This window comes from Meriones unguiculatus, chromosome X, assembly GCF_030254825.1.
Source record: "Meriones unguiculatus strain TT.TT164.6M chromosome X, Bangor_MerUng_6.1, whole genome shotgun sequence".
NCBI lineage: Eukaryota > Metazoa > Chordata > Mammalia > Rodentia > Muridae > Meriones > Meriones unguiculatus.
In genome coordinates this window covers 18,679,063-18,705,152 of record NC_083369.1, presented here as the reverse complement: position 1 = coordinate 18,705,152, position 26,090 = coordinate 18,679,063, and the positions used below count along the sequence as shown (strand labels likewise).

Genomic DNA, 26,090 nt, shown 5'->3' with positions numbered 1-26,090 from the left:
CTGAAACCAGCTGAGCCAGCAGTGTTCCCTGAAGTGGGCTTGGTTCTGACCAAGCAGTGGTCTAGGAGAGGCCGGTGGTGGGATGACATTGCAGCCCACTTCTCAGAGCCAACATGTCCACCGTGTCTGCTGTTCATGTGCACCCATGTCCTTTCCCAGACCCAACTTTCTTATCTAGTCTAGTTAGAACTAACAATTTACCAAGCGCCTGTCATTTAAGATTTAATCCTCACTGTTACTACATAAAATCAGCATCCTTGGGACCAGTTTTCGGAGAACACAGGCTCACTGGAAGTCCCACACAACCTCATCCTTCTTCTATAGAAATCAGAAGATACTCGTTCACAAATGTCTAGGCTGGAGCTATGAGAGAGAGAGAGAGAGAGAGAGAGAGAGAGAGAGAGAGAGAGAGAGAAAGAGAGAGAGAATGCTCTGTACTTTCTTTGGCTCTGTGTAGGTGGAGCCTAGGGGAGGGAATGCAAGCCTAACCATATTGAAGTCATCACTACCCCATCAGCTCCATGAGGCTGAGCAGAAGGGAGGTGCCCTTCCTGCCTCACCAGGAATGCTGGGGTTCCTAAGGCCAATGCGGGGGGGTGGGGGGCAGGTTACTCTAGGTGATGAACTATTTTCTTTTCTCACTTAGCGAGCTGCTCTTTGTTGCAGTAGAAACAGAAAACCAGAAAAGCCCAGTGGGGGTTGTCCAAATCTTTCCTTTGTTCTGCTGAATACAAGGCTAACTAAGCAAGGGTCGGGCGGGGCCAGCACAAGGGCAACAAGTCTACAGATAAAGACCAGGATAGAATTCTAGCAAAAACAATGACCAAAAAAAAAAAAAAAAAAAAAAAACCGCACACACACACACAGGAGGAAGACACCTCCCCCCTCTTCACAGGCACAGGTCTACATCTGCAGCCTCTAGGAGGGACCAATGAGAGTCTGGAATTTTAGCATGCACAGCTAGTGCTCTCCTGGCCTAGATGTGCTAAAGACCACCCCCCAGAGGCCCTGTCCACATGTATTCTCTTAACTTTGCGGTCCAGAAGTTTTTCTGCCTCCTCAATATATCATGCTCCCATGATGAACAAGAACTTACATGTGTCCTTGAGTTTGCCAAACACATTCCCATCGCACTTCCAAAGGCACGGTTGCCTAGTTGGTAAGAACATGGGTGACGGGCCCACTCTTCCTCACTTCGACTTCCCACGGCTAGGTGATATTGGGCAAGTTATTTAGCCTATGCATCCCAGGTTCCTCACCTTAAAATGGTGCTGCTCTCGAAAAGCAGAAACTTTTATCTTTCATTCAGTGAATGGACCCCGTGAAATACCAGACATCTAGTAGGTACGTGGCCCATTCTTATGACACATGGCAGTTAGTAGGCACCAAAGATGTGAGCTCTAACATTTTCACAGTTTTCCAAGAAAAGCATTCTGAATTTCATCCTTGTCATCGTTATTTAAGTTCTAAGTTCAAGCTACTGAAGGAGGAGGCAACACACTCAAAGTTAGGAGGGGATGTTCGGGCCACAGAAAATTAGAAATACAGGCTTGAAAACTTGATTTTTAGCATTCATCCATCCATCCATTCACTCATCTATTCTATGAATGTCAAAAACAACCCCACAGGCCAAGTCCTGAGTCTGTAGAAACTGGAGGGAGACAGTGAGAACAAAACAGTAAAGGCTTTTTTTTTTTTTTTATTAACCAAACTCTTCTGTAGTCCAGGCTAACCTCAAATTTACTATGTAGTGGAGGTCTAAATGTTATAAATAAAAGAAAGCAGTGCTGTGTGGAAGGTTAGAGCATGTCAGGGGTCTGCCGACAGTGCCCTAGGTATGAAAGAGGCTTGTGAACATGTGGTATGTATACAGGAAGTGGCACTGAGTGTCCTCTAGCAAGAGTGGTGGTTGGGTGGGGTTAAGCTGGTTTTCAGCTTCTCTAGAGGTTTTTCAGTCCTATGAGGGAGATACCTAGCAGTAAGACCTCTGCACAGCAAGCTATACTTAGCGTTCATGAGCCCTGCTCCTTCTTCCATGACAACACTCATCTTTCACGACAACACAGGCACCATTATAGCCTAGGTTGAGCACCCTTACTCATTCCATTCTTGAGCCTCTGATGCTCTGTATAAAGTTAACACCTGGGAAATTCTTATAGAATGGAGTGAATAAATGGGCGACCGTTGTTGGCTCCTCTGACTAGGTCATTCCCACTCTCGAACAGATGCTCATCTTATCTTTTATTCTACACAAGAAGCCTCCCTCAGCCTCCTTGCACCTACCTGGAAACTCTTGACTATCCTTGGTGGAAGCCTTTCTTGACTTCCCCAGGCAGGGTGGCTCTCTCCATCCTCTGAACATTCTGGAACATTCTGTACCCTCCAACCTATCCTTGTTCATTCAGTGGGATCTGTCTGTTATTCCAGTCACCTCTCCTAAACTCTGATCTTTCTGGATGGCAAGGACTATGTTCATTGCCTGTGTGCCTCCAGCAGTAGCCCTTAGAGGATGTCCGATTACTATTTATTGAACTAGGGATAGAAATATAATTGGTAGAGGTTGTACCTAACATGCACAAAGCCCTTGGTTCCATCCTAAGCACCAAAACGTGGAATCAATGGGAGAAAACAATAATAATGAATTGTCAGCTTTTTCTTTGAGTAGTTGGCTGGGACTGGCTTGTACCAGCTAGCAACAGCCAATTGTTAAATATTTAGGAATGTATGAGCCAAATGGTAAACATTCCATCCTTAAAAATTAAATTACACCAGAAAACAGAAGACAAACTAAAACTGAGGTACAGTCAACAAAATAAATGACCAAAACTGTGCAATATGGGATCCTGGAGTTGATCCTAGAACAGACAAAACTGTGAAGGAAAGCCTGGTCAAATTGCAGTAATTTTGTACTTCAGTTACAGCACTGCACCAAGGTTAATTCCTAGTTTTGAAAAATGCTTTGTAGATTCTGCAAGATGTCAGTGGAAAGGGGAGCTTGGTGAAGGGTACACAAGGAAGAAACAGTGCAGAAAAGATATCTGTAAGTCTAAAACTTATCCTGGAAAGCAAAGATACTAAATTATATAAACCTGTATGTAATTAAATCAATCATGTTGAAAACAAAGGTAATAAATACAGCTTCTCACTTCCTAATTCTCCTGCAGCTTTCCAAATTAATCTGTGTCCTTATACTTCTTGCCATCCCCTGTATATGCATGGCATACTGAACCGTGTCTCCTCCCACTTTGTGCCAAATCTATGTCACTTTTCAAGCTTGAAATGGGCCAAAATGAATGCATATACATCATGGAAAACTAGAATTTCCACAAATCAGGGTGTGGGTTATTGTTCTGGACATTGTACTGTAAGCTTAAGAAAGTGGTAGAAGCAGTGTGGACTTAGAATGCATGAGACTCCATCCTCAGAAGGAGAGTTCGGAGTGAGAGGGAGGGGAAGAGGCAGGAAGAAGAAAGAAGAGGAGGAAGAAGAAGGGAAAGGGAAGGGAAAAGAAGAAAGAGGAAAGAAGGAAAGAGAAAAGGTTAACACCATACATGAACCTTGAAAGAGTGATGTGTTGACTTCATGAGTAGTGCACCAACAACTGAGGAAATAATGCTCTCAGTAAGCATTATGATTCAACAAAGAAGTTCACTTGATGAAGAGTCAGTGAGGGTCTTAAGCGTCTTCATTGGTTCACTTTCTTCTTACTCGTGAATATACATGAACTATCTACCTTTCATGTAGGAAGTGCACTGGCCTTTCTACCACAACCAGCGTTTGACTTTGGATTTGAGGGGTCATCAGGATCAATAAAAGCACTACGTGAAAATCAGTTGGCCATTATGCAATAAAGAGTACCTATGTCAGGCAGGGCAGTGGTAACACATGCCTTTAACCCCAGCACTCAGGAGGCAGGGGAGGGCAGATCTCTGTGAGTTCGAGGTCAGCCTGGTCTACACAGTAAGTTCCAGGACAGCCAAAACTCCACAGAGAAACCCTGTCTGGGAAAAAAAAAAAAAAAAAAAAAAAAAAAAAAAAAAACCTATCTCACCATTTGTTTGTGTGCTTCGTTGTCCTATATAAGTATATGTATAGTAATTATTTATCTACATAAATAATTTTGATCACCCCACTGATGAACATAGTTTTTTAGAACACCGCTAAACCCACGGACTTACTTTGTCATCAACTGAATTTAAGAAAGAAAATACCTGCACCTCCTCTGCCAAGCCACACCATCCCGTTATGTGGAGACTTTGGTTCCCCTTTGGCTCAACTGTGTGAAAGCATTGTTGTCTTCATTTTGCAAATGGGGCCATTGAGACCCAAAGAGGCTAAGTGAGGAGGCCAGAAATAAAACACTACTTATCTTTGCAACCAAAACTATTTATTAGTTCTTGTTGCTGCTGTAACAAATTACCATAACTGTAGCAGCTTAAGTCAACACAAATGTACTGTCTTACAGATAAAGTTTAGAAGCCCAAAGCAATATGGACTCTGCTCCTCATACTTGGGTGGCAAGTGTTCTACTCACTGAAACATCTCCCTAGACCTACATCATCATTTGTCATCATTTTACTAGCATATGTTTATTCTATATGATAGGTTTCATTATTTCATTTCTGAATATACATATATATAATGTTCTTTTATCACAGTCATCTCCCATTTCCTTCTTCAGGTCTCCTTTCATTCCTGCTTATCCTTTTCCTCTTGGTGACCGACTCCTTCTTTCACCTTCAAGCTTCTGTCTGTTTGATTTTGATGATCCAATGAATTTCATTAGGATTACTCACAGGGTTCTTACAGTTACCAGTGGCTACACCATTGAAAGAAATATCTCTCCCTCTCCCAGGGACCATTATAAGTACCATAGGTTTTCAAGGAAGTGGGGCACTTCATTATCCCCCACCCTAGAGCTGCCATCATCTGCCTGTAGGTCCTTGGAGGATGCTTTACAAGCCTTTTTCCTTCCCTGGAAGGATGTTAACAAGCCCAGTCTTGTGCAGGTCTTTGCCAGTAATCACGACTAGCATGCCATCAAGGGTGCAAAAGCTGCGCCATGTTCTAAGTCGGCATTTCATAGCACTCCTCCCCATCCAGTTCTTATATTCTTTATACACCTTCTTCCATGAGCTTTGGGAAGAGGGGATATAAAGGACCTATTTCTGGTTAAGCTATCACCTATTCTTATCACCTTAACCAGTTCTGAGTCTCTTCAAGTGACTGCTGACTACTATTAAAAGAAGCTTCTCTGACCAAAGCTGATCATTGATTAATCTATGGGGATAAACATGATTATTTAGATGTCAATTTGATGGGTACAACCTGTCCACTTAGCAAAACAGCCCCAGTAACTTCCTCACTAGGACCTCTGACCTCCTCAGTCATAGGGTATTGACCAAGTTTCCAGAGTTGGGCATGGATCCCCTCTTGTGGAGTGGGCCTAAGGCTGTGTTTAAGGGTTCTAGGGAAGAATCTGTTTTGTCTTTCCCAGCTTCTAGAGGCTGCCTACATACCTTGGATTCAGAACCAGCCATGGCTGGTCAAATTTTTGTCACACCCCATCTCAGATTCTGTTTCTGTCCTCACACCAGTCACTGCCTCATGCCTCTCTCTTTCACTTTAGAAAGACTTCCTTACAGTCAAGGGCAGCTGCTTAGTAGCCTTTATTCCACTTGCAAGCCTTATTCTCCTTTGCCATGTGAAGCAACTGGCCAGGTTCCGTGGATGAGGACCTGGGAAATGTTATGGGCTGGGTTTCTGTCTACCTCTTTCTCTATGGTCCTTCTCCATGCTGCCTCCTTCTTTAGTGGCTACATACTCTAAGGTAAGACCAACTTCCTTCTCCCTACTCCTGCATGCACACAGCCCTGTGTTCTCAGCTTGGAGGTAAGATGCTTTTGTCAGTTGTTATGCGGGAGAATGACTTCCAATGCCTGGAATTTTTGATCCTGAAGAAATATATGCTATACTTAGATACACTAAATAACAATAAAAGGGTATAATATCTTTAACAGTAGTCCTTACCCCAGGATCTCAAGCCAAGCCCCTGGTTTAGCACTGAGCTATACTCCCACACCCCGGGCATGTGTTTATTTGTGTTCTTACTAAAGTGTTTCTTCACACATACTTACCTGGAGTTTTGTGTGTTCCTGGCTTTCTAAAATCTCCTGTCCACCCCTTCCTTTCTCCAGTACCAGAGCAGTGTAGGGACCTCAGACCACTGTAGTGGGCTTTACCACATTGTGGACCTGGGCCCACATTCTGAGCTTGCTTCTAGTCACCGGCCATGGTCAGGGCGGTGACTGAATTTTCTTTCTTCTTGGGTTTTCAAATCACCTTATTCTTAAAAAGGCCATGGCCTTACAAAGTGTCCTTGCTTGCCAGTAGAATAGTCAGTCTGTCTGTGCTTATCATTCCTTAGCATGCTGTTTTAGCCTTAAGCTCTCTAAGCAATACTTGCCCACCTTTCTCACATTCTACACAGTGAGCTTCCTGGTTCCAGCCATGACAAAAATCACCCACTGAGACTGTGGTCAGAAATCACTCATGCCCCAGAACATCAGAGAGAGACACATCACACTACATTTTGTTTCTGTCCTTGGTCTTGCCAAAAGCTGTTTCCTTCTATTTGCCAAATTTGTAAGCACCTCAGGCTCATTCTTCCTGGCTTCCTGATGTGGGCTCACTTCAAATTTTTAAAATTTGCTTTTATTTCTCACAGTTGTTTGTATATGTGTAAGTGTGCACATACACACATGTGCTATAGGGCATGCATGGAGGTCAGAGGATAAGTGTGGGAGTTGGTTTGCTCCTTTTCCATCAGTAGCACACTTATTTTGACAAAATATATCATTTATCATTATGAAGAAGCCACAAACTGGTTACCACTGGGCTAAATAATAGCCACAGATTGTGTCCCAGAACACTTAGTAATCTTTACAAGTGGTCTGGATTTCTGGCTCCTTTTAAAAAACAGAAAAAAATCTGGTAATACTAGATCTTCTTTTCCACAGGACAGTAGGTAGGTGGGTTGGGATGGTGGCTTCCGCTTTCACTAGAACATGTGTTGTCCCTGCAGTCCTTATTGTATTTTTACACCTTTCTTCACTATCCTGTCTGTTTGGCTCTTAAAGGCATTTGAGTTATACGAACTATTTCATTCATGCCTAAGTTCCCACTTATACCACAATCTTTTATGTATATATGAAAATCTCTGCATTTCTTTTGTTTCTCTCATGCTGGTACAGACATAGCAGAGTGTTCCATCAATACAGAGAGATGAAACAATTTTCCTCTAGGTGATTTCTTTTTCATTTTATGTGTATGGAGGTTTTGCCTGCATGTATACTGTGTACCACGTGTGTGCCTCTAGGTGATTTTAGAATAGGTACCAATTTACTTTCACAGCACAAGAAGGCATTATAAAGGCAGTGTTATGGGGAAGGCCCTCATATTCCTGAGTCAGAGGAACCCTGTGTGGGAGACAATATTACTCCCATGTCACAGAGGAATGCTGAAGTGCAGAGAGCCACACGGTAGGGCTGGGGCAGGAGACCTGACAGTTTCTGCCTTTGTTGTATAAAGAAGCTTCTGGAGACAGAGAGGAGCTGCCTCCCAGCCCCCCTCCCAGGGACTCTCTTAGAAAGTTTGTGCACAGACTCTGAGAGCTCCTTTCGCTTCAACGGAGATGAGGCATGTGTCATGCACCTGCTCCGTGTGCCTCCTGCACTCTCGGGAACTCCAAGCCTCCCAGTGGCCCGCTGAAAAGGTGAAACAGATGAAGCCAAATTGCTGTTGGGATTTGGGGCCCATCTGAGGAGTCACATCCAACTGACAGAAGCGCCAATGGCCTCCTTGCCCGTGTGTGCTCAGAGCTTGCCACTCCCGCATGCCATCACTGGCGTGTAGGGTGGGGTGGGGCAACACGGAGAAATTATGCATGGCTAATTGTGCGTGCGGCAGCAAGCTGGAAGGAATGTGTGGATGCCAGAAGCTCCCACTGGGGCAGAAGTGTGGTGTCATGTGTTCCTGAACAGCTGCGGGAAAACTTGTCTGGATCCCAGGATGCAGACGGGTGGGTCTGGCAGACATGGGGTGTGTGTAAGTCTGGTGGCAGAAAGGGTTTATTGGAAGCAGGTATTCAGCATCTGGAAACTTCCCTCTGGGACCTTTGTCGGCATTTTTTGCCACCCTTGTTCCCTGTGGTCACCTCCAGTTCTAGCCATAGCTAAGAAAGAAACAACGTAGGAAGACCTCAGCTGCAGGGTCAAAGCATTCTTCAACACCTGGTATGTCCACAAAGCCATCTTATGATCACTAAAACTGTCTGCTCTCCTGGGTGCATGCACTAAGCCGCTGTACCACAAGCTCCAAGCCAGCCATGAAGGGGGAAAAATAGGTCAGGATGGAGTGAGGAAGCCAGAAGCTCAGCTAAGAGATTTTTGCCTTTCAGACCCTGTGGGAAGCCCAGAATCCATGGACCAAGTATCTTCTGGTCCTACAAGTATAGCCTTAGTAGGCCACTCAGTCTCTTCGCAACCACATGTCTTACCTCTTCCTGTGTGAGAAGGTGCATGGTAATGCTTGCCTTGTGAACAAGAGGTGAAATGTTGAGCTCTACAAGCGATGCAACTCAACAGTAAATCTTTGCATTGCTTACTCGTGTGTGTGTGTGTGTGTGTGTGTGTGTGTGTGTGTGTGTATGTGTGTGTGTGTGTGTGTGCGTGCATGTGCACATGTATTACTAGGGACCCAGACTTCATACATGCTAAGCAAATGCTGTATCTGAGCTATACCCCAGCCCTATTCATTACTCCTTACTGAGAGCTCCCCTGTAAGGCAAGTGGTAGCGTAAAATATTTAGATTCATTATTTCTTTAATCTTTAGAAGAAAAATCAAGAGCTTTAGTTAAAAGAGGAAGACTAACCCATCAAAGGTCACCCAAGGAGTAAACGACAGAGCCAGCATGCGCTCCATGCAGAGCGAGCACACCACCTGCCAGTGCCACTTGAAACGGGATTTCGGAGGTTACAGCATCAGGGGCAGGCCTGGATTTTCCTCTTCCGTCTCTGCTATTTAGTTTGCTATGTGACCTTAGGCACATTAGTCAGCCTCTCTCAGCTGTCTCCAGTTTGCAAAAGGAGTCGGGGTTGGAAATGTCAGGATCCAGAACCTCTGAGAGTCTCTACCAGGAAAACCAGCATTAGCAGGAGGTGGTGGAGAGGACGCAGACGCAATATATCCCAGACACAAAGAATGAGAAGGGGACCTGGGTGTGCCTTGGCTTTACGAGGTAGAAGCAGGCCTGGAAAGCAGACTTGTCAACTTGGCTATAGCTCACAGCACCCCCCTCAGCAGCCGTTCTGTGAGGAGGCACCACGTGGCATCGTGATAGCCAGGTTCAGCAGGCACTCCTACACAGTGGGCTGCTGCTGCCACCTAGGGGACAGTGGTGACCCTAAGCTTGGACTGTACAGAGCTGCGATTTGGCCACTTGCTGCCCGTTCCCTGTCCCCTGCTGGTTTCCGGAGTGGAGAGGGGCCCCGCCTGGCCCCGTTCAACAGTGGGGAGGGGAGAGAGGAGGCCTGGCCCTGTTCAGCAGCGGGTGAGGGGAATTACGCAGAGCAGCAAGTGTGGCCTCTGTTTGGGGAGTTATAAATAAATCCATCTGGAAGTGTTTGGAGCTGTGAGAGCCGGGGGCTGGCCCTGCAGTTCAGGTCATGTGGCACATATTTCCATCCACACAAGCCCCCCCCCCCCCCAAGTCCCCAGAGACTGTCTGAGTCAGGCAGGAACGTCTCAGGCCACACTTGCTTCAACTACCAGCCCCCACCCAGGCCTCGTCTACTCTGATGGAATCCACAAAATCAGGGCTGAGCACTACTTTGAACTCTTTCAGAGGCGTCTGGATGCCTGATGAATGAATGAGTGAATGAATGAATGATTTTTGTAGTTCAGCATTTCGCTTGCTAGGCAGGGCCTGTGATGGAAGTGAAGCACACTGGGTTTTTAGGATTACTTTAGCAGGCAGCTAAGGCTGGCCCAGGTATAAAAACACTGAAGCCATGAAATGATTTACTAATGTCTCAAGCACTTAGTGCACATCCTCCTGTGCCTGACAAGGGGGACAGAAGAGGGCAGCCTCAGAGAACTTGAACTCACAGTTCCAGTTGCCCCCTTATTCAGGGGGTGTAACGTGGGTGCCTGAACTGTTTTTCCTTTCATAAAAGCCCCATGATGAGGCCCAACTGATAAACTAGTCGCAGGAGATTAACAATAACTAGTAATGAAACCGTATTGTAACCATGAACTAGCGCTAGATGAGTTATTTTTTAATTAACGATTGTTTCTCGTTTTTTTTTCCTTTAGTATTTTCAAAACACAGTTGTTCGTGGGTAGAGAAAACTTCAGAAAGTGAAACCATAGGTGCAGTGTGGGGGCCACTGCTCTGTTGGCCATTGAGGTTACATAGTTCTTTGCAACGTGAGACTGTCCTTTGCACTCAGTGCCTTGACTTCCTGACCTGAAATGACAATTGTACCCTGGAGCCATTGTGACAATCACAATATCTCTACCCATGCCTCTACACATTTGCAGATACTTACAGGGGACAGAAGGGACAAGCCCCGTTTGCAGGTCATTTGTAAAGAGCTTGACAGGAGGGAGGAGAAAAGAAGTTTCTCCAATGTGAAATGATAAACTAGCTCTCTATGTTGGCAGGTACTTTGGTGCTATAGAACTAGTAAGTTGTGTTTGTCCCAAAGGTATAAAAAGATACTTAATTGCTGGATCAGATCCCAGAAACCCACAAGACCACAGCTCTACCAAACTGGATTGGAGCCAAGAAGCAAGCAGGAACAGCTGAGGGGTTGGGTAGGTGCAGTTGGATGAGAATACACTATGGAAATTGCACTTGAAGGCCTGAGCTCCATGAAAATGGCCATGGGTTAAAGTATTGGTGTTACAGGAAATGACACCCCCCCCAGAAGACCACTCGGACATAGTTCATAGCCAATTGAAAGTCTTTATTCCAGACAGCTGGGACTACACTCAGATATTCGGGACCCAAGCATAGCCTCGAGTGTTTAGGGTAAGGGATTTTTTTCACCACACCCTGGTATCTCACTTGAAAGCTGCAGGGGGAGATCTGCACAAATAGGGATTTAATGGAAGCTAAGTTAACTGGGAAACCCTGACCTTGGGTTCCTAGAATAGAGTTGGATAATTTCCACAGGATTCTCCAGCGAGGAGATCAAATTCTCGTGAAAACTAAAATGGCCTCAGCAAGAATACAGGATGGAGTAACTTCCGCACTGTCTTACCCTGTCATTTTGGGAAGGGTGACAAATGATGGCTGGATACAGGCCCATCATACAGCATGTAGGCACTGTGTTGTCTCTTCTCTGCCCTGGGCTACCATTCTTGGGGTGGGCATCCTTGCCCAGGGCTTCACCTAATGTTAGGACCATGGCAGCAGTGTTCTGACTGGTCTTTTCTGTTTCTCTGCCTTCTGGAATAATCATTTTAGTTATTCTGGGGATAGACTCCAAGACTCCCCATAGTTAGACAAGCCACACATTCATCCAAAATTATCTTCTTGTTCTACCTTTCACCATGTCCTACCAGCATTCACCAAGTACTATCTACTGAGCCTTGCAATCTGACTTCCATGACCTAGCCCCTATCACCTGTCATTCTGGCCAGTTGGTTCCAGTTAACTTTTTCTAGACTCTCTACTTCCCCTGGTGCCAGATCTTATTGTGTAACCAACACCAAGACCATAGGGCCCTTCACTCCTCATGGCCTCATCATTCAATGCCCTTTGAACCTCTCTCACTGCAGAGTGAATGCTTAGGATTCAAGGCCCAGCTGAGGTCTCTCATACAAGCAGCCACTCTTCTCCCTCAATGGTAAGTCTCCATGCTGGCTGGTGAGGTCCCTAAGGGCATCAGCCAGGTTTCATTTGGCTTTGCCATCCTCCTCACACCCCAGTGGAGAGCAAAGGAAAGGTGCAGCTGGCATTGACAGAGTGACCCAGTAGTAATATCCTCCTTAATTGGGCCATGGGTCTACTCGATCCACTCTTCATAGCTGTTTCCTCGTGACTACTACATTTAGATGAGGGTTTGTTTTTTTTTTTTTTTTTTTATTTGAAAGAGCCAGTGAAGGTAAGAACAAGATGAAGGGCCAAGACCAGGGACACAGAGAGGGCATAGGGATGGAAAAAAAGGAATGGCAGAAAGGATAGAAGAGGAAAGCGGACCCGAAGTTCTGAAGATGAAAGCAGTTGTTGTGGTGTGTTAGCCTGCGGTGGCAAGCAGTTCATAGAAGCATGTCTTGCTAGGACCAAATCACAGTCAAGCTGGACACCTCTTAGTAAAGAGTAGAAACAAGCGTCAGTGTAAGAGCTGTCAAGTTCCTCAGAGAGCTCTGAAGGGCTCCAGGGGCTCCAAGGGCCACTGGAATAGCAGAACTCCCTCACCCCACAAGCCTCGCTCTTGCCTAAGAAAGGTAGACACAGGGAGAGAAGAGACATCTACTGAGCAGCCAAGATTCGTGGGTCAGTGCCAGATACATGTGACACACAGAGCTCATTTGACCCTTACTATGACTCTGTGAGCTATAGAATGGCTTCATTTTCAAATCAGAAAACTGAGGTCTTGGCCAGGTTCAGAATATTACCTGAGGACATCCAGCTTGAGAGAGCTGGACTCAGGATTCTAATGTAGTTTATACATCCCTTGATGAGCAGGCCAAGATTCAGAGGTTGGCAGCAATTTGATCTCCAGCATTTTTTTTTTTTTTTTTTTTTTTTTTTACTTCAGCTATGGGGCTCATTTCTTTGGGTTGATTTATGTAAGTGTAAACAAAACACCAATAGTTGTTTTTCCCAGCTTTGGAATGGGTCCTCAGAATTATGTGGTGATCTCCACTTTCCAGCTGGGCACCTTTGCTGAGGGGTTCGTGAATCTGAAGCAGAACTTTTAACCTGAGAATTCTACGGTGTTCACGGAAACATGCAGGGCGGTTTTTTTTTGTTTGTTTGTTTTTTTTGTCCTGAAACACACCCAAATGTAAGCACTTGCAGCCTGGGGCCAAGCTTTTCAGCCACTCCCTCTCAGCTTCCTCACCAGTATATGATATGGCTGGTGTTTGCCTGGGCTCCCGACCCCCCTACCCCGCCTTTTTTTTTTTAATTTCTTTCAGATGTCTCGTCCACACTGTCCCCACTGTGGTCCATTGCCTTTGCTCAGTGGGTGATGGATGCCTTCTGTCTGTTGGCAGCTGTGAATGACAGGAAGTTGGACAGGGCAAACTGGGACAGCTTTTCTTGGAATTCTGATGTTGACGTGGTTGGGCTAGCTTATGTAGGTAGAAGTGGCTGGTGCCAGGGGCCCAGGGAAGGGGGCAAAATGGCATGTTGCACCCCCTCTTCCTAGTAGAGGCTTGGCTCTGAGGTGGGACGGGTCAGGTTGAGAGCCCAGAATGAGCGTTTCCTGGACAGGAAGGAATAGACTAGAAGAACTCTTTGCGTTTCCCAGAGTTGTGTGATCTGCGTGAGTGGCTGTATGTTAGGATGTTTGTGCTACACAGAGACCTTCTGAAATCTTGCTGACAACAGAGCTCACATTGGTTCACACAATGATGTGTAGAGGAACAAGGCACTGGCTTGTTGGGTTGGAGCTTTTGCTGTAGTGCAGGTCGCCTCAGGAAGACCTTCAGAACCTAGTCAGAGGAGGGTTAAGAGAAGATGGGTGAAAATGAACAAAACATGTGATATGAATATGTTAATAATGCCATAATAAAATCTACCATCCTGTACAGTGAATATATACAAATAAAAAATAAATTAAGTATATGGTGAATCTGAGCTGGCTGTGGTCACTTAGGCCCGTGAAAGCAGCAATTAACAGAATCCAAGGGGAATGACTGTGAGTTTGAGGCCAGCCTGAGCTACACAACAAGATCCCACCTCAATATGCATGGAATTGACTTAGCCCCTCTGCACATATGTAACAGTTGTATAGCCTGGTCTTCATGTAGGACTCCTAACAGAGACAGCAGGAGCTGTCTCTGATTCTGTTGCCTTTGGGACCCTTTCTCCCTACTGAGTCACCTAGTCTAGCCTCAATAGGAGAAGACGTACCTAATTTTATTGCAACTTGATATGGCAAGGCTGGTTGATATCTATCGGAGGCCTCCCTTTTCTGAAGAGAAAGTGGGGAGGGGAGGTGGGGAGAAAAGACTGGGAGAAAAGGAGAGAGGGGGAAAAAAAGATCCCGACCTAAAAATAAACAGAAACGAAATCTAAATAACAAAGAATGTAGCCACTTCTTACCACTCTTTGTGGAGAGCTTTGCCTGAAGGAGTTGGATGCACCCAGTACACAGGCCTGCGCAGAAAGGGTACAGAAAGCAGTGCCCTCACCTCGCCTCACTTTCCTTTTCCTTCTCTCGTCCTTACAGGTGCCTGCCACTGGGTGAACGGGACCCGCAGCCAGAGGGCACGGGAGCTTGTGGATATAGCCAGCACAGGTCAGCTACCAGGACTAAACTGGGTAGGGAGGGACGGAGACTGTACGAAGGGGTAAATAGAAAATGGCTTGACAAGCTGCCTGCTGCCGACCTACTGCTTTCTCAGTGAGACCTTTTCTGGCCACATTTCTCAAATCGCACTTTGTGCTCCCCACCACCTCCCACCGTTTTTTTTTTTTCCTCGCCGCTAACAGCAGCACTTCATAACACCATCAGCTAAGATCTTCATTTCGCTTGCCCATTGCTCACTCTCCCAGTAGAATGGGCACTCCAGCAGGGCAAGAACTTTGTTTTGAACGCTGCCATTGTTGCTCTCTGGCACATAGTAGGTGCTCAACAAATGGTGAATAAAGAAATGATTGAGAGGATGATGCACTGGCTGGGGCCACCCGAGGTGAGGTCCGGTCTTAGCCTTTTGTGGTGGGTTGAAGACATCCAACCTTTCCTCACGCCAGGAGGTATTGATTTCCTCCCCCAAAAGACTCAAACCTGCCATTTCTTCAAGCCTTCAGGTGGGGAAGTCTTCGCTGCTCCTAAGATTGTGGCTACATGACACTTTATCAACTTTAGCCTTTTAGGAGATGTTGCTGTGTTGTTTGCTGTGTGTTATCTAAGTGGTTGTTAGCAGCTGTGGGGCACTGGCCCTTCCACAGATTCACAGTTGCTATGGGCCTTCCCCAAAAAGAAGAGGATCAGAGCTGCTTCCTTCAGGCTCAAGGGCAGGGTTCAGGCTGTTGTCCCCTGCCACCATGGTGATGAGCTGTGTCAAATCCGGATGAGAAGTGCAGATCTGAATTCCTGAACACTGCAGTTGTGTCAATGATGTTTTTCTTATGACCCAAATAGTGTGAATATATTCTCAGCAATGCCTGTGTTGTTTCAGTGCTGGTGGTGGAACCCAGCACCTTGTCTCACTGCGCTCTGCCATTTAGCCACACCCCTAGCCCATGAATACATTGGTTTTGTGAGCAGAAATCAATTTGTCTGTTCTTAAAATCCTTCCTGTGTCCAACCCACTCCCCAGAGTAGCCACTGTTTTCTGTGTGGAGTGCTCACCTTCTCTCAGCTCTTCATTTCTGTATATATCGTGGTTCTCTGTGGAAACTTAAAAACAGTTGGTGGTGCACTAAAGACATCACTCTGCAACTCACTTTTCTCACTTAACAACTTCTTGGAAACCTCTGTGTCAGAACTTGCATCTCTTTCGCTGTTCTTGTAATTAAACTTTGTTTGTTAATCATTGTAGAGTTACCTGTCATTTCAAAAATAATACAGGTGCTCTTCACCCAGCTTTTCTCTATGGTCAGAAAGCCAGAACAACACACAAGCAGGATGCTGACACTGATTACCAAGAAACAGCATTTCCACACTACCAGGCCATGTCCACCCAATCCCTCTTTACCCTTATCAGTACCATTTTCAAAAATTATTTTTACGTGTGTGTATGTGTGTGTGTGTGTGTGTGTGTGTGTGTGTGAATAAGACATGCTGTGAAAGTCAGAGGACAACTTGCAAATTCACTTCTTTCCATCCTGAAGGGCTGAGGATGGAACTCAGGTCATCAGGCTTAGCCTCAAGCACCTTTACCCACTGAGCCATTTGGCCAGCCCCACCATTCCCTTGTTTTATTTCATTGACTATATGTATTGTACGTTAAGACTATATGGTACATAAGGATGTTTTCATGGAACTATATGTTATACATTGAACACCTTGCCCCATACTCCCTCCCCTGCCTGTCCTCCCCACTTTCTGTTAGTCCCCTTTGGGACAGTTTCACTTCTACTTCCACATCATATGTGCATGCATGATTTATGTGTCTATATAAAATGTAGGAGTCACAAATGGGAGAAAACATACAATATTTGTCTATCCAAGACTGGCTTAATTTGCTTAATACGAGTATCTTTCCTTGCGTCTAGTTTCCTGCAAATGAATAACACCTTTTTTTCCATATCTTGAATTACGTCATTAAAAAATTAGGCTTAAAAAATACAACTATACATCATGTTACCTTTAGGGATTTCTTTCCAACACCACCATTATCTAGAGCAGATGTTCTCAACTTATGGGTCACAACTCCTTTGGAATCACATATCAGATATCCTGCGTATTAGCTATTTACATTACAGTTCATAACAGTAGCAAAATTAAAGTTGTGAAATAGGAGCTGACATCATTTTATGGTTGGAGGTCACCATGTGAGGGACTGCATTAAAGGGTCACATCATTATGGAAGTTGAAGACCACTGATCTGGAGGGTCTTCAACAGGGTCATCACGTATGTCAATATTCTGTTTTCTTCATTTGTTTGTTCCAAGGCCCTCCTCTGTTTTGCCAAGTCGTTTTCTGTGGTCTTGATGGAGCACAGAAGGTTTATCCATTCAGGCACTGGAGGGCACCTGCAGTGTTTCATGGATTTGACTTTTACAGATAACGCTGCTATAGGTTTTTGCCTAGCAGCTTTTTAGTGGGCTTAGGCTTTAATTTATCTAGGATAGATGCCTAAAAATGCAGTTGCTGGATCATATGGTACTTCCATGTTTAGTTTTTAAAGAACCTGCCAAACTGCTTTCCAAAATACTCTACCATTTTACATTCCCACAGCAATGTATGAGGGATCCAATTTCTAGACACTTTTATCAACATTCGGTTTTGTCACATTTTAGTAAAATTTTAGACCTTCAGGTAGGTGTGTGGTTATGTCTCCCTGTGGTTTTAATTTGCATTTTCTTGGTGGTTACTGATGTTGAACATCTTCTCATGGGCTGATGTGACAACTATGTCTCCTCTTCAGTAAATGTCTATTTATGTCTTTAGCTCATTTTCTGGTTGCATTGTTTGAATTTTTAACTGAAGTTTCAGAATTCTTTATACATGTTAGATTCAAGTGCTTGGTTAGACACATGTTTTGCAAATATTTCTCCTAGCATTTAAGTTTTTAAATTCCTCTTAATAGGGTCTTCCACAAGGCAAAAGTTTTAACTTTGACAAAGTATCATTATTCAGTTCTCCTTTTGTGAATTCTTTTGAGTCAGAGTCATAGAATGTAATCCAAGAAGGCCTTGAACTCAAGATCTTTCTGTCTCAGCCTTTCTTTGGAGGAAATTACAGTCCTGTGCTCTCACATCTTCATATGAACAAGTTTTGTTTTGTTTTGTTTTTTAATCAGCTATGTGGTTTGGCTTATATGCCCAGCTGTGGATTTCAAGTTGAATTTTTCTTTCCTAATTTTCAGTTTGGTTTGGTTTGGTTTGGTTTGGTTTGGTTTGGTTTGGTTTGGTTTTTGGTTTTTCAAGACAGGGTTTTTCTGTGTAACAGAGCACTGGCTATCCCGGACTTGCTTTGTATACAGGCTGACCTCAAACTCACAGAAATCTGCCTGTCTCTACTTCCCAAGTGCTGGGATTAAAGATGTGCACTACCATGCCCAGCAATTTTCAGATTTTCAGTGTATCATGGGTGTTAGAGTGTATCAGTTGCTTTCCTGCATTGACATGATTATATGATTTTTCTTCTTTAATACGTTGACATGCTGAATTATATCAGCTGTGTAGAATTAGGACAAAACTATTTGAACAGTTGGAGGAATTTACCAATAAAACCATTGGACTTAGACATTTCTGTTTTGTGTATTAAATTTTAAACTTGTTTCTCATTTTTTTAAGCTTAAGGACAACTTTATTATAGCTTGAAAGAAAACCCCAAGTAAGGCAAGCTGCAGGTCTCAGCAGCTTCCCAGAGGAAGAGAATAAAGAGAAGGGTGGGGGGCCTGCTACTTTAGTTAAGTAGGCCTGAAGACCAGCCATATGGCAGCAGACAGCCACATGGTGGGACAGGAACTTCACAGAGAGACTTTTTAAAAAGCTAAGTGTGTTAGGGAAAGCATGCTTAGAACAGAGGCAGAAAGAAAGAAAGTTCTGCTTTTCTGAGTAATTCAGAAAGTGGAATGACTTAAGAAGCAGTGTGGCTATGCTCTACAAGAGACTGTAGTGGGGAATTCTGGTAAAGAAAAATACAGTATCTCATTAAAGAGATAATTATTCCTTCTCTTTCCTTAGCATGGCTTAAGGTGATCCTGCCTTCCTAGGAGTGATTTTTCCTTCCTGAGGGATGGTCCCTTGGCCAATTGATTGACCCAGCCAACTGGAATGTTAGGTCTCCATCCAGGCTAGAGATTTATTCTCTTGATCAGAGGGAGTTTCCATTAACTGGGTCTTTGTTGCTACTCTAGTATCACGCCCCCGCAACACACACACACACACACACACACACACACACACACACACAGGCAATCCTAAATTCATTAGGAGATAGGCTGAACACGGAGGATAAAACCCATTTATACCACAAAACCTTAGTTCTAGTTCCAAAATTGTCCACCAGAAGGGGCCAGTGTCTACAGTGGAAGAAATTAGTGCTCTTATTAGCTGCAGAGCTTTTCAAATCTATTTCTTATAAGGTAGATTTTGGAAGTCTATGCTTTTTAAGAGGGTAGTTCATTTTATCCAAGTTATCAGTGTGCAGTTTCTCGCAGCATGCTAAACGTCTACTCTTGTGTCCATACCACAATCCATTAAGTACTGTGGATTTAATACTTTCTATAATGAATCATCTTTCATTCTATTTTTTCTAAAGTGTTTTTAGCATTCGTTATGCATGCTCCCTGATTTTAGAATGAGTTTGTTAAATTCAGTGAATAATTACTGTGGCAATTTAGCTGGAATAGCAGTGAGCTTACAGACTACTCTAAGGATACCAGACATTTTTTTTCCTCCTTCATGCAATATTTTTTTTCTCCTTTACAAAGACCACAGGGGCCTTTATGAAAAGCAGCCAGGGCTAAAAAAAAAAAAAAAAAATCCACATATAACCCACCTCCCTGACCCACACCCTTCCCCACCCCCATTTCTGACTGTTTGTGAAGGCCTGAAGTAATTTTCTTCTGTGGCCCTAGAGCAATGCTGTCTGTCCAGCACCATGTCTGTTCAGTGGTGCTACTAGATGTGCTACTCATGTGGAAGCCAAATGGGCCTTGATGCCTGGCTCAGAGTGGAGCCATCTGAATGGATTCAACAGGCTCACTTGGGTGCAAACCTTAGGTCTACAAAGACATTCAGCATCATGGTGAAGCAATTGTCAACCACAGCCCTCCACAGTCTCCCCAAAAGAGACAGTAAGAACTGGGTTAGAGTTTCTTTGGCTTCCGCAAACAGCTGAGCAAACAGCTCTGATCCCCAAGTGGATGTTCCATTCAGCCCACAAGATGGGCACTGCCCTCACACATCTGGATTCTCTTCGACTACTTTCTGGTCTCTAAAGCAGAGGCGGGGCCTTAGCTGCAGGCTGTACTCTATTTCTTGCCATTTAACAAAACAAACGATATACTATTAATATAGAAAATAAAACCAGCAGTGCCAAACACCTGAGGCAGGTGCAAAGGTGGTGGTGAACTTTAACTGAATAATGTTTTATTTACCAGTAAGTCCGTCCTGACCTCAGAGCCATATTGACTTTTGGGCCCACATTCTTGATTCAACTGCAGACCGTACCAAGATTCCAGGGTCACTTTGGTCACCTCTCTTTCCCATCTGTCCCAACTTCTGCTGCACATTCCTAATCCACAGCTCCTACCACTATCCCCTGCTCCATTTTTGTTTTGTTTTGCCTTGTTTTAGAGACAGAGTCTCACTAGGTAGCCCTGGCCGTCCTGGAACTCACTCTGTAGACCAGGCTGCCCTCGAACTCACAGGGATCTGCCTGCCTCTGCCTCCTCAGTGCTAGGTTTAAAGATGTGCACCATTCTGCCAAGCTCTGTGCCTCGCTCTTTGACTCAAAACATTTTACACACTCCAGCCCCACACCTACCTGCCTTTCTCATTAAGGTGCTATCTTATAGCTTTTCTTTTCTTTCTAAAATGGTAAATGTTCGTTCTAATGCTCAAATTTCAAAGTCCTTTATGACGTCATGGTCTGACTGACCCTGAGTATTTCTGGTGTGTGTGTGTGTGTGTGTGCGCGCGCGCGCGCGCGCGCGCGCTCGCAGAGAAGGGTACAATTTGATGCTGTGGAAAGTCCATGTTGCCATTTACCATGAATTTTGGAGACACACGTGAAGGAGTCATGTAGCCCTCCCCAACTCTTTAGTGGTTTGATCCCTGCCTTTATCCCACCTTTCTCTGGCCCTCACCGGGTCCCCGGTCCCATTAGGAGTTGTAATGAATAGACTCGGGCGAGTCAGGGGGGGGGGGGGGCTCATGCCACATTGGAGGTGGCGAGTGCTTCCAGCGTTGGAAACCTGAACAGTGCTGGGGTTCACACAGGTCAGGGGCACAGGAGGGCAGAGCAGGTGCTGCCGTCAGGGCTCAGTGTCCACAGGCTGCTTTGCGTGAGCAGAGCAACTCTGCGCAGGTCTGCACGTCAACAGGCGCGTGTGGAGGCGGCGGGAGAGGCGAGCGGTGAGTCATGGTCGCGGCGCACCAACGGAACTGGAGGCTGTTTGGTAGCTGCACACCCCATGACTAGCTTCCTGCTCCTCCTTGCTCTTCCGGGAGGGCAGCAGCACGACCCGGGGCTGGACGGCAGAGGGCGCTGCGCTGCAGCTGCTGGCAAGCCACACCAGGAAGGCTGGAGCTGCCTCTGGCTGGAAGGGGTGGAACGCTGGTCCCGGGGCGGGGCGAGTGGGGAATGACTGTCAGGGCAGCCTTGATGTTTTTAAGAGAAAGGAAGTGTATTTTTCAGAATGATTCATTCCTGCACAGGGTGATGGGGCTGTGGACCCCCGCAGGAGGATGCCCTTCTTGCTTCGCCCAAGTTGTCTAAAATTGGCAGCATTCTTCTTTCCTCAGAGAGGGTCCCTGATAGAGTGGGTTACCTCTTTTCAAAATGTTTCTACCCAGGTGATCCAGCCTGCTACCTCCTTACCCTCTGATGAATGCCACTTGGGAAGTGGCCTAAGATTTGAGCTGACAGTAATACAGCACAGGAGAAAGTGTTCTACTTATTGGGGTCCAAAGTTTCACTGTCGTTTTTGTTGTTGTTGTTGTTTGTTTGTTTTTTGTTTTTGTCTTGAGAGTGGTGGGTGTGTGTGTGTGTGTGTGAGAGAGAGAGAGAGAGAGAGAGAGAGAGAGAGAGAGAGAGAGAGAGAGAGAGAGAGAGAGAGCTTGAGCTTTTGCTCAGGATAGAACCGGAGAGCCTTGTGCATGCTGGATAAGTGCTGTTCCACTGAGCAGAATCCCTAACCCCAAACTTAAGCTTATTGATTCATTCATTCAGAAAATGTTTTTTGTGTTGGAAAGCTAGTCACAGTGCAGAGAAGGGAGGAAGCCAAACGTGAGAACAATGACCCTGTTTAGCTTATGCCTGCCACAGGGCTGTGCACCTAAGTGGTCCATAACACTTACTGAGTAAATAAATGTAAGGACTTCATGTTGCACACTGGAACAGGGTTGTTTTGGTCACTGATATATTCTGGGGACATACAACAGTTACTGACACACAATGGGCATCCATTTCTCAAATGAATGCTAGAGAAATGCTTTGAATGTTTTGTGGGCTCAGAAGAAGGCATGGAGCCCAGAAGAGTACAAGATGAAGACATTAACCAGACAGATCAGGGCCATATGGAGAGCAAGGCAGACGGAAAAGAGCCTTGGCTCCATACACACCTTCCTATGCCTCAGTCCCCTCATTCCAGGAGGAAAGCATAAAGATGGATCTGTAAACACTCACACCCTTTTAGCTCTCAGACTGCTTCCAGAAATAAACCCAGGTTTGTAGGTTAGGACCTGACCAGAGCTTTTAGGCCTTTCTTTCAGCCGGGGAGGCTGAGGTTTTGACCTCTGACTTGGCTCATCTTCAGATTACAACCTTGGCTATTTTTCATGCTCCTTCCTCCCCTCATTCTGTCTTCCCTCAGACTCCCACAGAGTAAGTTATCTATGGCACGGAAGTCTGCAATAGTTTGTGTTTTGCCATGAGTTTTCTTTGTATTAATTTGTATTTCAAAATAAAGTCTTTGTTATTTACAGAATTTTATACTAACACAGTCTCATTGTAGAAAAACAAGTCAGCACGTTTGTACTAAGAATAAAATAAAATCCAACCATAATTTCACCATCCAATGTAGTTATTGGATTTTGGAATGCCTTCATTAAAATTTGCACACACTGGCACTCATCCGGATAAAACTGGCACAGATTGTGTCTTATGTTCATAACAAAAGCATGAGCTAAGGAGAGTGTGTCCTTACCCTCTATCAGTTGTGACTCTGATGACAAGAGATTTTGGTTGGGACTACCAAGCTCTGATTCTTTAACCCTCTGAGGCTCCTCATGCCATCCTTGGGAAAGTTCAGAGGACAGAGCTCTGCTTCCACAGCCCCTTATGGATGCCTCCTAACCTCCAGTTGGGTTCAGAGATCCCTTTGGATTTCAGAGGGCTACAGAGACAGTGATGAACTCCTTGCTTGGAGGGAGAGCTGGGAAATGTTGCTTAGGAACCTATTGCCCCACTTGTCCAAGGGGGGGATCCCGAAAACAAGCCCATAACCTTGACTGACTCTGATGTTCACTGCTTCTTTAAAAGCACCAATGTGAGTCCAAGGACTCTTTTCTGTCTTCCGTCCTTGCTTCCCACTGTGTGTCCAGTGACCTAAATAAATAGCAAAGTCTTGGAAGGTGGTTTGTAGGTTGGACATTGGGAGACACAGCCAGGGGATGCTGCACTCCAGGGGTGGAGTCAGGAGGCTTGCCACAAGTTCCAGGTCAACTAAGGTTACATACCCAGACCCTGTCTCAAACAAACAAACAAACAAACAAACAAACAGGATTATGAGGTAAAGTGTAGATTCTGCTGTTTTTATAATTTTTTTTGAGATGGGGTCTTTCTGTGTAGCCCAGCTGGCCTTTAATTTGCAATCCCCCTGCCTCAGCCTACAGAGTTCGAGCACTGCAGCTCTATACCACCGCAATTGGGCACAATGTGTTTTATAAGGTCTGGAACAGAATATAAAAACTTTCATTTTCTTTTTATGGGTTCTTTTTTGGGGGGGAGTGGGAATTTTTGTTGTTCTTCACATGGTGGCTCACAACCATCTATAATGGGATATGATGTCTTCTTCTGTTCTGTTTTACAGACATATTGAAAATAGAGCAGTCACATACATAATATACATAAATAAATAAATCTTTTTAAAAAACCTTTTATTTTATGGTTTTAGGGGGATTGTTGGTTGATTTTTTTTTGAAAACAAAACAAAACAATAGTGTCTCATTCTGTATCTAGGCTGGCCTAGAACTCACTGCAAGCCTCCTGCCTCAGCCCTCTAAGTTCTAGGATTCCAGGCATGAGTCACTATGGTAAGTTTCTTTTGAGACAATTTGTGGCTAAGTTTCCCAGGCTGGCAACAAACTCCTGGGATCCTGGGGTCCTTCTTCCCGAGCCTCCTGAGCCTGTGGGATTTCCGGTGCACAGCCGCCATTCAGAGCTACACCTGACATTTCCTAATGAGTTTTCAAGTTGTGGTGAGAAAACAGCTTGTCCACAGACCACACTGAAGATGTGTCCAACCCACAGCCTACGAGCTACACGCAGCCAAGGATAGCCGTGAATGTGGCCCAACCCAAAATTAAAAAAGCTAGTTAAAACATTTTAAGGACTTTTCTGGTGACTGTCTTACATGGTTCTTAAGCCTGAACTTTGTCAATGACAACATCACACTCCAGTATCAAAAGGTTGGACATACCTGTTAGAGTCCTTTTGCCCTTGCCTTTCCTGGAGATGAAAGGATAGGGGACACCTGAGCACTCCATAAAAGGTAGAGCACACACACACACACACACACACACACACACACACACACACCAATGAGGTCTATGTCCTGGGTGTTTGGTGAGTGCTTCCTAAGTGACTATAGCAAACTGAGGAGTAAGCAGACTTAAAGCAACACTCCTTCCTCCCCAGTGACTTGCTCATTTCAGTGGCAATACTGTCAACTTCCCGGTAACAAAGTGGAATGGTTTGACAGCTGTCGTGGCTCTCCCTTTCCTTTTTTCCGTGTTGCCGTTCCTACACGCTTCTCACCTATCCCCTGCCTTGTAGTTTCCCGTGCTTTTCCTACTGAATTTAAAATTGCTGCCTGTATGCGTGTCAAGGGAAAGTGGGTGGGCAGAGAAAGAGAGCTTTTTCTTGGGGCTAAGCAGTGCCTTTGACCTTCCTTACTGTGCACTTAGACTGGTCTTGTGAGGCTGGCATTTCTGTTCCCTAGGTAACTGAAACTCAGAGAGGTTGAGTTACCTGCACGGGTCTCATAGCAAGACAGTGATGAATTGAGATTTGGATTCAAGTGTATCTTACTCCAAAGCCCCTCTTTCAGTGTAGCACCCCTTCATCTGATTCATGTTGAATACAGAAGGTTGTGTGAGGAGTCTAAAGTCAGACAAGGGGTAAGAGGTAGATTTGAGACTGGAACATCCTTTCAGACATTTAAACTAAGTTTTCCTTAGGTAATCTCTGTATGCAGTTTAGAGACACCCTCTTTCCTGTAGAGTGGACACTTTTGAGTCTGACAAGGCCCCTTGATTCAGCTCAGCTCAGCTCATCTTCCAGCCTGACTCTCTCCTCCCAGGATCCTCTTCCTACCATGCGTTAGAGTTTCATCATCACAGTGACCTAGCTCTCTGAGTTTCTGAGGGATTGGGATGGGAAAGGACTCGCTGTATGGCTCAGGCTGGCCTCGAATTTGAGATGTCAATGATGACTGATATTGGTTATCAGCTGGACAAGATCTGGAACCAGACATTGACTCCATAGCACTTAGCATCTCTAGTTCCTAGAAACATCTGAATCACGTCCTTCCCCTAGCTTCTTTTTATTATCTGGCAATTGATTCTAAATGCTGCCTTAGACTGCCCCAACCCTATGATCTGCTCTATGAAGCCTCACACCCTACCGCTCTTTGCATTCTAGCCTGAAGACAGTACCTAGGCCCTTACCTGTCCCGAAGGCGAAGTTCAATATGGCTACCTGGTTCACTGTTCACATACTTCTAGGACCACTTTTCAGATCTTGTCTTCATAAGCAAGCTCTGGGCTTCCGGGAGGGGACAGAATTATCTTGGTCCTCTCATTATCCCTCAGAATAAAAACATTTCATCCTATCCATCCTTCACCCTTTCACAGCTTTTCTTTTTTCTATGCTTTTAAGATTTATTGGTAGGTTCACGTAGCCTAGGTAACTATGTTGCCAAGGATGACCTCAAACTCTGATTCTCCTGCTTCCATCTCCAAAGCTCTGAGAATACAGGTGCACATCACCATGCCCAGCCTTCATTTATTTTTGGAAATCCAAAATGTCCTCTCCCTTCCATGCATGGTACTGAGGGAAGGCAAAGAGGTCTGGAAGATTCAGAACAACACGGAGGGCAGTTCAATAACGTCAGACCAGTAAATTGATTTTGGGTGCAGGCCAGTAGAAATATCTGTGAAAATGGTTGACAATTAGGTGGGGCCCACCCATTCCTAGAGCAGATAAGGAGGAGGTTGAGTGGT

General features: G+C 45.0%; 1 protein-coding gene across 1 annotated transcript in view; it reads left to right on the top strand.

The window, feature by feature from the left end:
* Positions 1-26,090, top strand: part of Nhsl2 (NHS like 2) — a 262,855-nt gene that overhangs the window by 104,619 nt on the left and 132,146 nt on the right. The window contains exon 2 of the mRNA XM_060375328.1: positions 14,473-14,541. Coding sequence (XP_060231311.1) covers positions 14,473-14,541 — 69 coding nt within the window. The remainder of the gene's footprint in view (positions 1-14,472; positions 14,542-26,090) is intronic.